Source organism: Microcaecilia unicolor, chromosome 2 (assembly GCF_901765095.1).
Source record: "Microcaecilia unicolor chromosome 2, aMicUni1.1, whole genome shotgun sequence".
Lineage (NCBI taxonomy): Eukaryota > Metazoa > Chordata > Amphibia > Gymnophiona > Siphonopidae > Microcaecilia > Microcaecilia unicolor.
The window spans coordinates 436,859,974-436,873,318 of NC_044032.1; the positions used below are offsets into that span (position 1 = coordinate 436,859,974).

Consider the following 13,345-nt stretch of genomic DNA (forward strand, 5'->3'; position numbering starts at 1 on the left):
TGGGAGGGCAAGGCAGAGGAGAATTGCTGGACATGGAGGGGATGGGAGGCGAGGGGAGAATCGCGGGGCACGGATGGGAGGGCAGGGAAGAGGAGAATCGCTGGACACGGATGGGAGGGCAGAAACGCGGGACACAGGGACGGAAGGGCAGAGGAGAATCACTGGAAACGGAGGGAAGGCCAGAATCACGGGACAGGGAGGGGACAGCAAGGCAGAGGAGAATCGCTGCACATGGATGGGGAGGGCAGGGGAGAGAGGAGAAATCGCTTAGGGAAGAGCCTTCCTAGGGCCCGTTTCATTTTTGACGAAACGGGCTTTGTTGCACTAATTTAAATATAATCTTTCTGTTGGCACATAAACACAGATAGTTACAACAACTAAAGCTGTAAAATTTCATGTTGAAATTCCAAGCGGTTGCTGAGAAAACAGCAAAAAAACTCCAGGGGGTTACTCCACTAACTTTCCAACTGGCCCACCTCTTCAATGTTGCTTTTGGCACCTAACCATTGTACCTCTATCCAGGAAATCTAGACTGCCCCCAATTTGACTGACTGCACTTTTTGTCCTTTAGATTGTAAGCTCCTTTGAGCAGGGACTGTCCTTCTTTGTTAGATTGTACAGCGCTGCGTAACCCTGGTAGCGCTTTAGAAATGTTAAATAATAGTAGTAGTAGTAGTCTTGGCACATCTCCTTTTTCCACTGTGGACAAAGGATGCAGGTACTTGTCAGAGTGGAAAAGTACAAGTTAACAGTATGCAAACTTTTACCTAAAGAGATGCTGGAATTGTTCACAAGTGTGGCATATGCACATACATATGTCTGCACCCATGGGAAATGCATAGAAAGCAGCACACATTTTTATTCTATAGGTGGAATACTGAGAGAATATATAAGGCAGGATTTCTCAACCCAGTCCACGGGACACACCCAGCCAAGTCAGGTTTTCAGTATATCAACAATGAATAAGCATGAAATAGACTTACACACAATGGAGGCTATGCATGCAAATTTATCTCGTGCATATTCATTGTGGATATCCTGGAAACCTGACTGGCTGGGTGTATCCAGAGAAATGGGTTGAGAATTCCTGGTCTGGATTGAGAACCTCATCATGAGGTGCCCCAGGTGGTCAGTGCAAATATGGTTGTTTGTATGTTTATATTTATTAAGGACTTTGAATACTGCTCTGATGAACACAGGTCAGAGTAGTTTAAGTAGTGCCAAAATATAACATGGCTAACAATGACCAGCACATAAACACAGCAAGTTATGTAGAGAGATTACATACATGGTTATAACAATTCATCTTTGGTAATTTTACAGGATGACCTATTAAGATAGGAGAAATTAAATTCTAGGAAATGGCTTTCTGATGCTCTACATAATTAATTTCCCAATTCTATGATATAGTTCTATTTCAATTATATGAAAGGAGTGATCTACACCAAATAGTGCAGTGGCGAGAAAATTTGTGACTCTTGGGATGGTGGTGGTTTAGGGCCTTGCACCTCAAATCAAACTCTTTGGCATGCAGGTATTTAACTTCATAATTGTGTGTCCCTACATATAGTTTATAATTTATTGAAACTTGATATACTGCTGCTGCAACAGCATTATCACAGCAGTGATGTGCTATTCCCCTATAGCAGCATATTTCAACATGGCTGCCTCAGCAGTTTACTATGACAAACGCATACTCAGCAGACATTATCACTGTTGCCACTTGAAGGCACATTTTTGGCATACTGTCATAAATTCTGTCCAGTAAAAGAGTTCAGCTCTAACAGCTCCAAAGGTCCTGGAGAAAACCAGAATTTTTCTGTGAGCTACAATTCACTGAATCCATGTATGAATTAGCCAAAATGACGGTGCATATGAGTTCTTGAGACTATCTAAACCAGAGACCTAGTGGCCTTGAATGCTGAGGCCCCTTATTTTTGACAATTCTTGCGTGGGTCCAACAAATAGTATCAAAACCAGCAAAACATTCAAAAAAGAACAAATGTGAAGGAGAGGTAAGTTGAACTAGCACCCATCAGTGAAATTCTACAAACCTTCCATGTCCATCTTGGCTTGCAAATCAAGATGACAGAAATGTCTTATATCCTATTAAGTCTGCTTTCTAAGACTAAATATCTAGCAGAATTTCACTGTGTGACAGTAGTGTTTACATTTCCTTATTCAGACACTGTTTGATTAGTCTCCTGAAACAAGGATTTTTTTCTCACAGTAATTTAGATTTCTGCATAACAAGCTCCTTCCTGTGCTGAAAGTACTTAATGACTTTGTTTTAGAGTCTCTTTGCACCAGTTGGCTCTGCCCTTGATGCCACATCTCAGCTAATGGGTACTATTCAAAAACTTCTGAGGAGTAATGTGCTGGGCAGAAATGTGGTCCTGTTTGTTTGACCACTATTCTGCATTCCAAACAGGTTTTCCCAGTACAAGATTGCTGGCAGAGAAAGGAAGCAGCAGATCCTGCTGCTCAGTGGGGAGCAAAAGCCTTACCTTGATGTGTTTCCTGCCCGGCAGGGGTTCTGTGCTCATGATCTTCACAACCACTCCACTGATGAACTGTGGTCCCAATGAATGTGTTTTTTCATTGTTAGCTGCTAATTTGAAAAGGAAAAAAGAAATAGAATTTTACCTGGAAACTTCCTTTGAAAGACAATTTACTATAACATGACATAAAAGGAATACTGTAAGTCTAACTGGAAATTTCTTACCGATTAAAGGGCCTTAGCCTTTTGTCACAACCCCATTTGGGCATTGCTGCTCCAAGCTGAGAAGAAGCATTCCTAGGACTGTGGGTACCAGCTTGGATAGTTACCTTGCTGCAAAACTGTATGGTACTTGCAACTACCCTGCCACCTCAGATCCTGGACCTTAAATGGCAACTTTCACAACAGCCAAAGAGGCAGTGTTAGTGTCTAAGGGTTGCAACCTGTTTGTACTCAGTAGTAAGAGTCCCGATACATTTCATTCCTCCATTCTGCTGAAGCTGGTGGAGAACAGAAAGTCAGTTTTCTTGCTGTGGCCATGCAGGATGTATCTCAGGTTCCAAGAGAACATGAGATCTTGATGCTAATTTAGCACACAAACTTTCATGGAGGCTCAGATGCTCAAACCTCCAACACTGTACTGAACAGCGCTGGAGAAATAACGCCAGATCAGCACAGAAGACCAACTCTCTAATGCTCAATGCTAATGAGATGCAAATATAGGCATGCCCATAGCGTTGAGAATTAGGGAGTTCAATGGGAGGATAGGATCTGGCGCATGTGCTCAAGAGTTGTGCGTTAAGCCAGAGAAGGTAGAAGGAGAAAGAGGTGCTGGCTGCCCAGCTCCAGACTTTTGGCAGCGGCTCCCACATGAGTAGAGATGGAGGTATTCGGATACCCCCACCCCCAAGAAAAATCCCTTATTGGGGGGAAAAAAGCCCTTATTGAAGATCTGGGATTTTTTTCTCTCTTTTGCTTGTGGAAGGTGGGTCTGAGCTCAAAATTCCCTTCTGCTGTAACAGGAGGGGCAGAAAGTGATGTAGCAGGATTTCACAATTGCCCTGATGCTCAAGGTAGTGCGTTCAAAAACCCTAACGCCAGTTCTGAGCTGCTGTTAAGTTTTCTGCATTAGGGGCACCTTTCTTCAGGGCTCCGTTCTCTGAGCATCGCAGGAAATACAAAATGAACTAATTTAAATCTTATTTCAATGTTACTGGCGCTATTATTTGGAGTGCTCATTGATCGCCACGGTATGGAACTCTTAAGCATTCTGTGCTGACAAACACGTAAGCTAGTCCAGTGCTAATGGCCTCTAGCATCGGAAACACAACCTCTTCATTCATCAATGAGAAAAAATATTCTTTATCTGCTGGCAACTGTTTCATCATTTCACAGGTTTTAAACTGCTTCACAACTATCAAAAGCATAGTAATGAGATTTAAAAAAAATGAATGGTTTTAATCAAAGGACATTTCTAGAAAAGGACTGTTTACAGGTTTCAGTTTTAAGTACGTGACATTCATAGAATGGCACCTAAAAAGCAGTGAGCATTAGGAATGGAGAGAAATAAAAAATAAACATAAATATTAAATGAAAAGTCAAATGGTGAAATGTATAAAAAGTCACCTTTTCTACAACTGGATGCTATGGGGTCCTTTTACTAAGGCGCTAACAACTGGCATGCACTATATGCCATTATATACCTATGGGCTGCAAGGCACTTAATGCACACTAATTCGTTAGCGCACCTTAGTAAGAGGACTCCTAAGTAAATAAGATAATGTATGACTTAATTGGTACAGAAGTTTTACAGATGGTATTTAGGATACCAGTAGTCTCTGGATGCAGTGGACAAACGGAGGATGACTTTGTATAGCTGAGAAAAAGACATTTAGGTCCATCCTTATGATTCTACACTAGAATTTTATAAGAGGCTTGGTGAGCACCGAGACTTTTATAAAATATGCACAGTGCAACTGAAGACCCATGATTATTTGGCATTATACCCAACAGAAAAGTTCGTTTTATAAACAAAGATGTTAAAAATATAGTAGAATCACTAGATTTATATGCATAAATAGCACTATATAAACATGGAGTGGAGGAGTGGCCTAGTGGTTAGAGCACCGGTCTTCCAATCCAGAGGTGGTCGGTTCAAATCCCACTGCTGCTCCTTGTGATCCTGGGCAAGTCACTTAACCCTCCATTGCCTCAGGTACAGACATAGATTGTGAGCCCTCCTGGGACAGAGAAATATCCAGTGTACCTGAATGTAACTTACCTTGAGCTACTACTGAAAAAGGTGTGAGCAAAATATAAATAAATATAAGACATAGTTTTACAACTTATACAAGTGGTATATTTTTGTAAAGCAAGCAGACCAGAGGGAAGCAGCAACCCCAGCCTCCCCACCAGTAGGCCACCTGAGACATTCTCATTTTTTGGCGGCTATGCTCTCTTGGATCCAGTCAAAAACTCATCCCTTGCTTTGACTGGGGAGCCAGTTGGGCCTTCTGTGCACCCTGTTGGTGGGAATGAGAGTGCTAGGGTTGAGTATGTTAAGCAGGGCAAGTGGAAGAAGTGTACTTATGCCTTTGAGAGTAGTAAGCACTCCGTTTCATCCCACCAGAGAACCTCCTAGAGGAGGCAGGCGCAGCAGGTGCTCTCTGGGTTTTTGAATGGTATCAGTATGCTTCTTGATTGGGTCAGCGACTTCTTCCACCTTATCCCTAAAAATGTTGTCTCTCCACAGCAAGGAGCATTCTCCAATCTCTCCTGAACTGCCAGTTCTAAGTCAGAGACACACAGCCATGAGAGTACACGCATCTCTATACTCTGTGTGGAGAGAGTCTGGATGAAATACAAAAAGTGTCAAAAGCGCCCATGGGCAGAAATTTTCGACAAGCTTTCTGCTTTTTGACCAGTTGTCAAAGCAGCTCAGCCTACTCTGGAGGGAGAGTGTCTGCTAAGTCTAGTGGACTATGCACCACAGACCGCAAGTAAAGGCTTGTGTAGAGCTGGTATGACTGAATACGGGAAATGAGCATTGAGGCCAGGTACATTCTTATGTCCAAAAGAATTCAAGGTCCAGGAATCTCTGCCTGGGGAAGCAAGGCATAAGTCCTGGAACTCCTGGCCCTTTTGAGTGCGGCTTCTGTCACCAAGGAGTGATGGGGTAATTGAGCCTTATCAAACCCCTGGGGTTTTCTGAATCTGATACATCATATTCATCTTCTTAGGAACAACTTGGACAGAAAGAGTGGACTCCTAATTCTTTACCTGAGTATCACTAAAAATCTTGTGAAGAGGACAGTCACAGCCTCACGAGGTAGTGAGCTGTAGTCCAGAACATCAAACATATCTGCTCTGGGTTCATCCTCTGTCTCCAACTTAAAAGGAAGGCAGCCACCATCTCCTTAACAAAACTGGGGAAGGACAGACTCTCGGATGGAGACTTGCGTCTCTCCTCAAAAGGAAAGAGATCTGATGGTATTCCACAGGACTCCTCCTCTGAGAAGTACCATGGATCCTCATCAGACCCCATAAATTGTCACTGTTGGACTCAGCGAAGTACTCTGCATGGGAGGGCTGAGTCTGTGTCTGCCTTGGCCAAGTGGAATGAAGTCCATGCCACGACTGGTGCTAAGATGAATATTCAGCCCTAGACTCTGGTGAAGGTTTCTCCACCAATGTCAAGGGTGTCCCTGCAGGAGTCGATGCTGATCCTTGACGTGGCACCACATCAGAGACTGAGCTACATGCACTGCAAGGGCTTGCAGGGCAGGCAGAAGCAGAGATGTGGCTGGCACAAGTGCCCCGGGTGCCAAAGAACTCTGCATCTGAAGTAGTCCTGCTAAGTGCTCTTGGAGCATGGCCAGATATGTTAATTGAGGACAGACATCAGTAAAGGCTGGGGTGCTGGTTCGGTGGACAGCCTGCAATCTTGTCGGTGCCCAAACAGAAGCTGGGTCCCGGTTATATGGAGACTGTTGCGAAGGCACTTCTATGGAGGGGAAGCACTCTTCCTGATGCTTCTCGGGTACTGAAGACTTTGATGCCCCAGAGCTTCCGGCACCGTGCGTCAAGGAGAACTGATGCTTGTGCTTCTTGGCCTTTGCCCGATGCAGAGCATCAAGGTCCCTTGGTGTCAACAAGGATGATGTCGAATCCACACACCCCCTCGGTGTCAGGTCCGATGCTGACCAGTCCAGAGGCCCTATACAGAGGCCAATGTTGATGCAGGTGGAGACCCACTAGATGCTGGAACACTCCCAGTATCACAGATGAGCCTCGTAGCTATGGGGGCTGATGCCAGTGCAGATAGCATTGGCATCGACATTGGCATATGATTCTTATACTCCGCTAAGTTCAAAAGAGATTCTAAGCGCATTATAAATGGGCCAGACTTGGCACAAAAACATTTATCAAGCTGAGCCTCGCTGGCCTTCTTATCTGCATATGCAAACAAAGAACTCAGTTTAGGTGGTTAAGGTCTGGTCTCAACTGGATACACCAGTTATGGGTGTCAGAACCAGAGATGGTCCGATTGCACTGGGGATGATGTTTGAAGCCATTTGGGACATGAAAGGGAAAATTGCTGATACAAAAATCAAACGGCTCAATGGTGAACAGAAAAAGGGGCACAGCTCACCTGAAAAATACTCAATGTGTCCCAGCCGATGCTCAGGTCTAAGATGGCCTCCGAAGCCGAAAAATAAAGGAAGAAGAGGGGAAAAAATTCTCTAAGGGAGTAGACTGGACATAAATAGAAAAAAATAAGGCAAAGAAACCCATGAGGGAAGGCACCAGAACTGGTAGAAAAACAAACGCGCTGAAGACAGAACCACAGCAATGTGTCTTCTGTTCTCAGTGGATGAAAGAAGTTTGATGGTCCTGCGCTTGCAAGCCTGGTGGAAAGGCACCTAAATATGCAGTTGGTGGGGGGGGGAGCGCTGACTAAAGCTTTTAAAGACACAGTAAACTAGGCAGCATTTCCGCACCAAGCTCCGCCGGATGACGTCACCCAGGTGGCCTCTTTGTCCTTGGAGAAAACATGGAATTCTTGGACAGACTGCCCAGAATAATTCTTCTTTAAATTCTCACATGTAAGTAGCACCTTTCTTAAAACTGCTACTTAAACATACAATATGTGTCAATTAAACACAAATAAATCTATATTTTATATGTGCAAACAGTACCTGAGGTTTCTAAAATTTACTCCAAAGTGTAAATTTTATATTGTAAACCTACTAGTGCCTTGGCTAGAGAGATGAGGTTTGAGTATTACATTCTGACTGGTGGGAGGCCTGGAATAACCAGAAGTTCCTTCTAGCCACTAGCATACTCCTGTTTCCTTTAATAAATTACTAGAAATTTGGATGAGAGGGTGGGGGCACTTAAGCCCAGTTTTCTCCTCTCAGCAGTCTCTACTTCATCTCTTCCCTTGATTCCTTAACTGGCCTGAAGGCTGCCTCCTTCAAATGCACTCTCAGTGCTGTTTGCTGACTAGACAAAAAGCTGCTACACTAAAGGCAGTGGCTTCCCTTCATTCTTGGGGCCGAGAATGCTACCTCCATGGTGTATCACATCCACACCAGCTCTCAGTGGATGTGGGATAGGAATCTGGATCCCCCTGCTCCAAAGTGAGCAGCTCTGTAGCCTAAGCCAGAGGACTAGTCCTACTACTTTTAACAACTTTAGAATAGTTTTTTTTTATAGTGAAAATGTATTCAGATTCAGCTCATGCGTTTTCAAAGCTGATAGCAAAAGCAGCTTCTTGTGGCCAAGGAAATTTGGTAGACACCTTCATCTTTTCTTCAAAGAAACCTGCCAAGAGAGACTTATATATTTATTTGCTTTGCAGTGCACCTTTCCATAAAAAATATGCTCAAAGCAGAACAACATAATCAAAACAGAGAATATAACAAAACAGTAAGTCAGGTCAAGTTTACTAAGAGAGCCTCTTTCTTTAAAAAAAATACCAGATCACTGTCAGCTTTATGGAGGTATTACATTTTTTTGGATTTTTCTAAGACATTTATTTTCCTTTAAGCCGTGTAGTTCATTTTAGCGCACAGATGCTGAACTTGCTCTATCCCCCTAACTCTAAAAAGTTGCATGCACAAACTGCCAACTAGCGCATAAAGAGTCAGGCATGCAACTTACAGTTGTGCATGTAACTTAAATTAGCTGCTAATTGGCAACCAATTATTGGCTATAATTGGCACTAACTGGCATTTACACACCTAAGTACCCTCACTCAGTATTCTATAAGCTGAGTACCCAAATTCCAGAACACGCAGCTGGAACTGGGAAGAGGCAGGACGGGGGCATGTCAGGCAGTTACACATGGAAGTCATAGAATACTATTCTATAGTATTTGGCTAGCATAAGTGCTTGTGCCTCAAGTTAGAGGCATAAATACTACTAGTACTACTTATTTTTATAGTGCTGCATTATATGCAGGTACTTTCTCTGTCCCTAAAGTTTTTGTATCTGGGGCAATGGAGGGTTAAGGAGTTGCAGTGGGAATTGAACCCAGGTCACCAGGATCAAAGTCCACTGCACTAACCATTAGAATCTGCACTTGGTGCACATCATCCTGGCACCTAAACTTAGACAATTGAGAATTACCCCCCTCCCCCCTGACACACAAACAAACTTTTGACCATTAGTGCACCTTTCCCATTCTCCATGTTGGATGAGTTTTGCTTGCATGCCTGTGTGTCCAGTGGTCCTGAAGACTCCTGTTTTATTTGGGCTAACGCTTTCTTTAAAGAGGCCATACTCGCTTTCTGAAGTGCTAAGTACTCCAATTTCAGATCCAGCCACTCCTTTCTGTAAGGGAGAAAGAGAGAGACAACCAGCACAAAAGGATCGTTACTGAGAACTACTTGAAAACTTAATAATAAATGAGACATAATGAAACTGCATTGTGTTTTGAACAACATTTTTCTTATTTTCAAGTCATCAGTTCCATTTTGCCAATTTTCAGTCATTACTTAACATTAACATCTATTTGCTGACTAGAGTTCACATCTACTGAGCTTAGAGGAAGCTACAGTATGTGCCTCTCAAACAAATGACTCTTTCTAATATCACTGAGATAGATGGAAGGAGGCAGGGGAAATAAAAATGGGTAAAGCATATTAGATAGTTGCAAATGAAGATCACATAAACTTTGCAACATCATCTGATAGCACTGATATAAGACACATTTCCTTCTAGGAAACCCTGTAATATTCCTCTGGAGACAGTTCTGTATTGATGACATCAGATAGTTGTGTGACTTGGTGATTCACCTTGTTTTCAGAGAAACAAAATCCTTAGGATTCCCTTTTCAGTTTTTATTTTTATTTCATTCTTTTCAAAGCCGTTGAAAGCCTTCCATTATCTTTTAAGGTTGCTAACAGTCCCTTACTATAAAAGATGTCCCACAGTTTGATAACAAAGTTCACTAGGAAAAGGTCAATGGTTTTTTAAAAAACATTTATCCTAGTAAATGGCTATTTACTATGGTAAAAATGCCTGTCTGAAAACTGGCCATCCTTTCCCATGTAAAATTATGTGAGGAGATTGAAAGCATGCACACTTGTACCTGTGGAACAAATAATGCAAGTCTGAGGTGGAATTAGGTAGGCAACCATGAGTATCAGGCCCAACTCTGTACAGGTTATCTAGGTTAGAAAAGGGATGTCCAAATAGGAATATTTCAATTTGTTGTTTATATATCACAGAATCCCCTTGTCAGGGTTCACTACGGCTTACAAGTCAAATCAAATTAACAAATTACAGAAGAGCAATTCAAATCATCATCATAGGATATAAAAAGTGAACAATTATAACAAGATCTTAATCATCAAAAAAGGTTCAATTTTTCCTAAATACAATATAAGTAGATTCAAGACACAGTTTCAAAAAAGCTTGCTAAACTTGTAAAATATGTACGAGATTGTTGGGAAAATATACGTATCTTAAAGCACATACAGCAGAAAAAAGCCATTTTACAAAATGTTAAAAAAAAAAAAAAAAGAGCAGGATCCCTCAGGGTTTTTTGTTTTTTTTTAAAGTGTAAGCCAGCATAAACAATTCAAACTGGCAGATTTTGGTACCCACAAGTATAAGTACCAGATTTTGCACACACCAAGTTATAGAACTACCCCTACCTAGAGGCCGACCAAAACTGCTTTTTTTCCAGTGTCAGCTGAAACTGAACTGCCATCGAAACGGTCTGAAAGCTTTAGGCTAAAACCAAAACTGCAGCCAAAACTCATTACCTGGTTTCAGCTGAAAATGAAACGCTGTTTGGTTACATGAATGTGAACCTGTTAGAGCTTCTGGGGATTGTTAAGAGCTTGTAGTCTGCATCCCTTTGCTAAACCCACACCACCCGATATTCAAAACAATTAAAGCGGGTAGGAGAGGCTCCTGCCTACTTAAATCGCTAGTCTGTGGCTAACTGCCCGATACTTGGTGGACTTAAACGGTTAGTGGTGAAGCTGGCTACCTTGTGGGCGTTCCAGGAGCGCAGTTGGCACTTATGCAGTTAAGTGCCGATATTCATCCCTTGATCGTACAAGATAACCACTTGAATTAGGCCACATAAATAGCAGTCCTATCTTTAAGTGGTTCAGTTTATGTGATCAAGGGCTGAATATTGCACTTAACTGCATAAGCCTTAGTGGCCAACCTAAAACCAGATATTCGGTGTCAGTGCCCAGACATGGCCTGGCACTGAATATCCAGGAATGCAGCCGGTAGCGGACATAAAATCACCAACCGCCGCCAGCTCTATCTCAGCCAGACAGTATACAAACCAGAATATAATTTAAATAATGAAAGACCATATTTTACTGCCAAGCAAAACAGCCTCCACACACACGGACCGCAACTAATGAAAAATTAAAAGCCATGGGGCTTTTACACAGTGGCTGTGTGCCACTCTCAGAGAGGGCGGAAGAGAGGGACACAGACAAACAGGACAAAGCATACATTTTCAGTACCCACTGAAAACATATGGTCATTTTTGGCTGAAACTGAAACATAGCTGAAAATTAAAATAACCTTTCGGTCAAAACCAAAATCAGGAATGGATTTTGGGCTGCTTTTGGTGCTGAAATCAAATTTATGTCAGCCTCTACCTCTGACTTCAAGTGGAATATCTGAAAATAACTGACTTGTCAAAAGTCTCAACAAGTGTCTGAGGCAGAAGCAAGATGTGAACCCAGGTCTCCTGGGACATCAGTATCATATCTAATATGCAGTTTGTAAATACAAATTTTTAGGGAAGGGAAAAGGAAATGGGACTTGATATACTGCCTGAGGTTTTTACAACTACATTCAAAGCGGTTTACATATATTCAGGTACTTATTTTGTACCAGGGGCAATGGAGGGTTAACTGACTTGCCCAGAGTCACAAGGAGCTGCAATGGGAATTGAACTCAGTTCCCCAGGATCAAAGTCCACTGCACTAACCACTAGGCTACTCCTCCCTTTCCTACTGGTACCAATGCTATACACAATAAAGTCTGAAAATTGTTTTACAGCTTTCAGTAACAGTTCTTTCTGTGAATGCTAAGTTGCAGGCATAGCTACATTCAAATTTCTGTAAATGTGCTACAGATTTTGCCACAGAATGTATCTGTGAGCTGCTGTAGAAAACTAGAGGCATTGCTTGGAATAAGCCACAAATAACATTTCATTTCACTTATTTACTTGTCATACTGCCTCCCATGATCTGCATTCGTCAATGTACATGTACAATATATCAACGCAATCAGCAAATGCACAATATTACTAATTAGAATAAAATCACAACTAAACATCCAAAGACTTGAATCAAATGGATTTATGCAGTATACGATTTGTATCATCTGCACCACAGCTCCCACTTTCTGCTGCAGTTGAAGAACAGCATGTGGTTGCAAATTCTGTAGCAAGTCTGCGCATGTGCATAAATATATGATTCACAATTTAATGTACATAAAAGGCCAGTTTTTATTCAAAATCCTTTAAGATGCCCTATGTTTCTACAAATAATTTAACTCATCCTTCAGAGTCTTATGACTGGAGGAGTGGCCTAGTGGTTAGAGTGGTGGATTTTGGTGCTGAGGAACTGGGTTCGATTCCCACTGCAGGCACAGGCAGCTCCTTGTGACTCTGGGCAAGTCACTTAACCCTCCATTGCCCCAGGTACAAATAAGTACCTAAGCCGCATTGAGCCTGCCATGACTGGGAAAGCGCGGGGTAAAAACAAAAATGGGATTCTCACACTTTTTTTGTTCATGGGGAAAAAAACACTCGGTACATTTGAATGGACTCCTTCCCAAGACTACCATTCATCACAAAAGTTATTACAATTATTCTTCTATTCTCTGATGACCAAAATATTCTTCAAATAGTGGTATCAGTCAAGATTGGCTGCTCAGTTCATTACTTCTATTTTCCACATGAATACTTCATTAGGGAAACAAAACAATTATTCTAATTAGTTTGTGTTTGCATGCCTGTGGGAGGGAGGAAAGGAGGTGAGAAATAAAGACTTCATCCCGGAAATGTTTATTTTTCATGCACTCTGAAGTACTCAACAGACAACAAACTTCAGGGATGAGTTAATCTCTGGTCAGTGACAATAACAGCTTATTTTCTGGTTAAAAATAATTGATTAAAACCAGAATGAGCTAAAGCAAAGACAAGCTTCAGGGGTAACAAGAAAGTTCATACTGTTTGCATACATCTTAAGCAGACTAAAATACAGAAGAAAGGCCCAGCATGGCAGCAGTAGAGGTAATGTGCATACATTCAATATGCAGATGCTTTGGTCAATAGTCAGAGCCTTCCTGATA

General features: G+C 42.1%; 1 protein-coding gene across 4 annotated transcripts in view; it reads right to left on the reverse strand.

Moving 5' to 3' along the window:
* Positions 1–13,345, reverse strand: part of LARP7 (La ribonucleoprotein domain family member 7) — a 107,438-nt gene that overhangs the window by 34,147 nt on the left and 59,946 nt on the right. For 3 of the 4 annotated variants that reach the window (XM_030190849.1, XM_030190848.1, XM_030190847.1), the window contains exons 9-10: positions 9,180–9,337; positions 2,508–2,611 (exon numbers count right to left, since the gene is read on the reverse strand). In XM_030190849.1, the coding sequence (XP_030046709.1) occupies positions 2,508–2,611; positions 9,180–9,337 (262 nt within the window). The remainder of the gene's footprint in view (positions 1–2,507; positions 2,612–9,179; positions 9,338–13,345) is intronic. The other variant, XM_030190846.1, reaches the window with a different exon arrangement.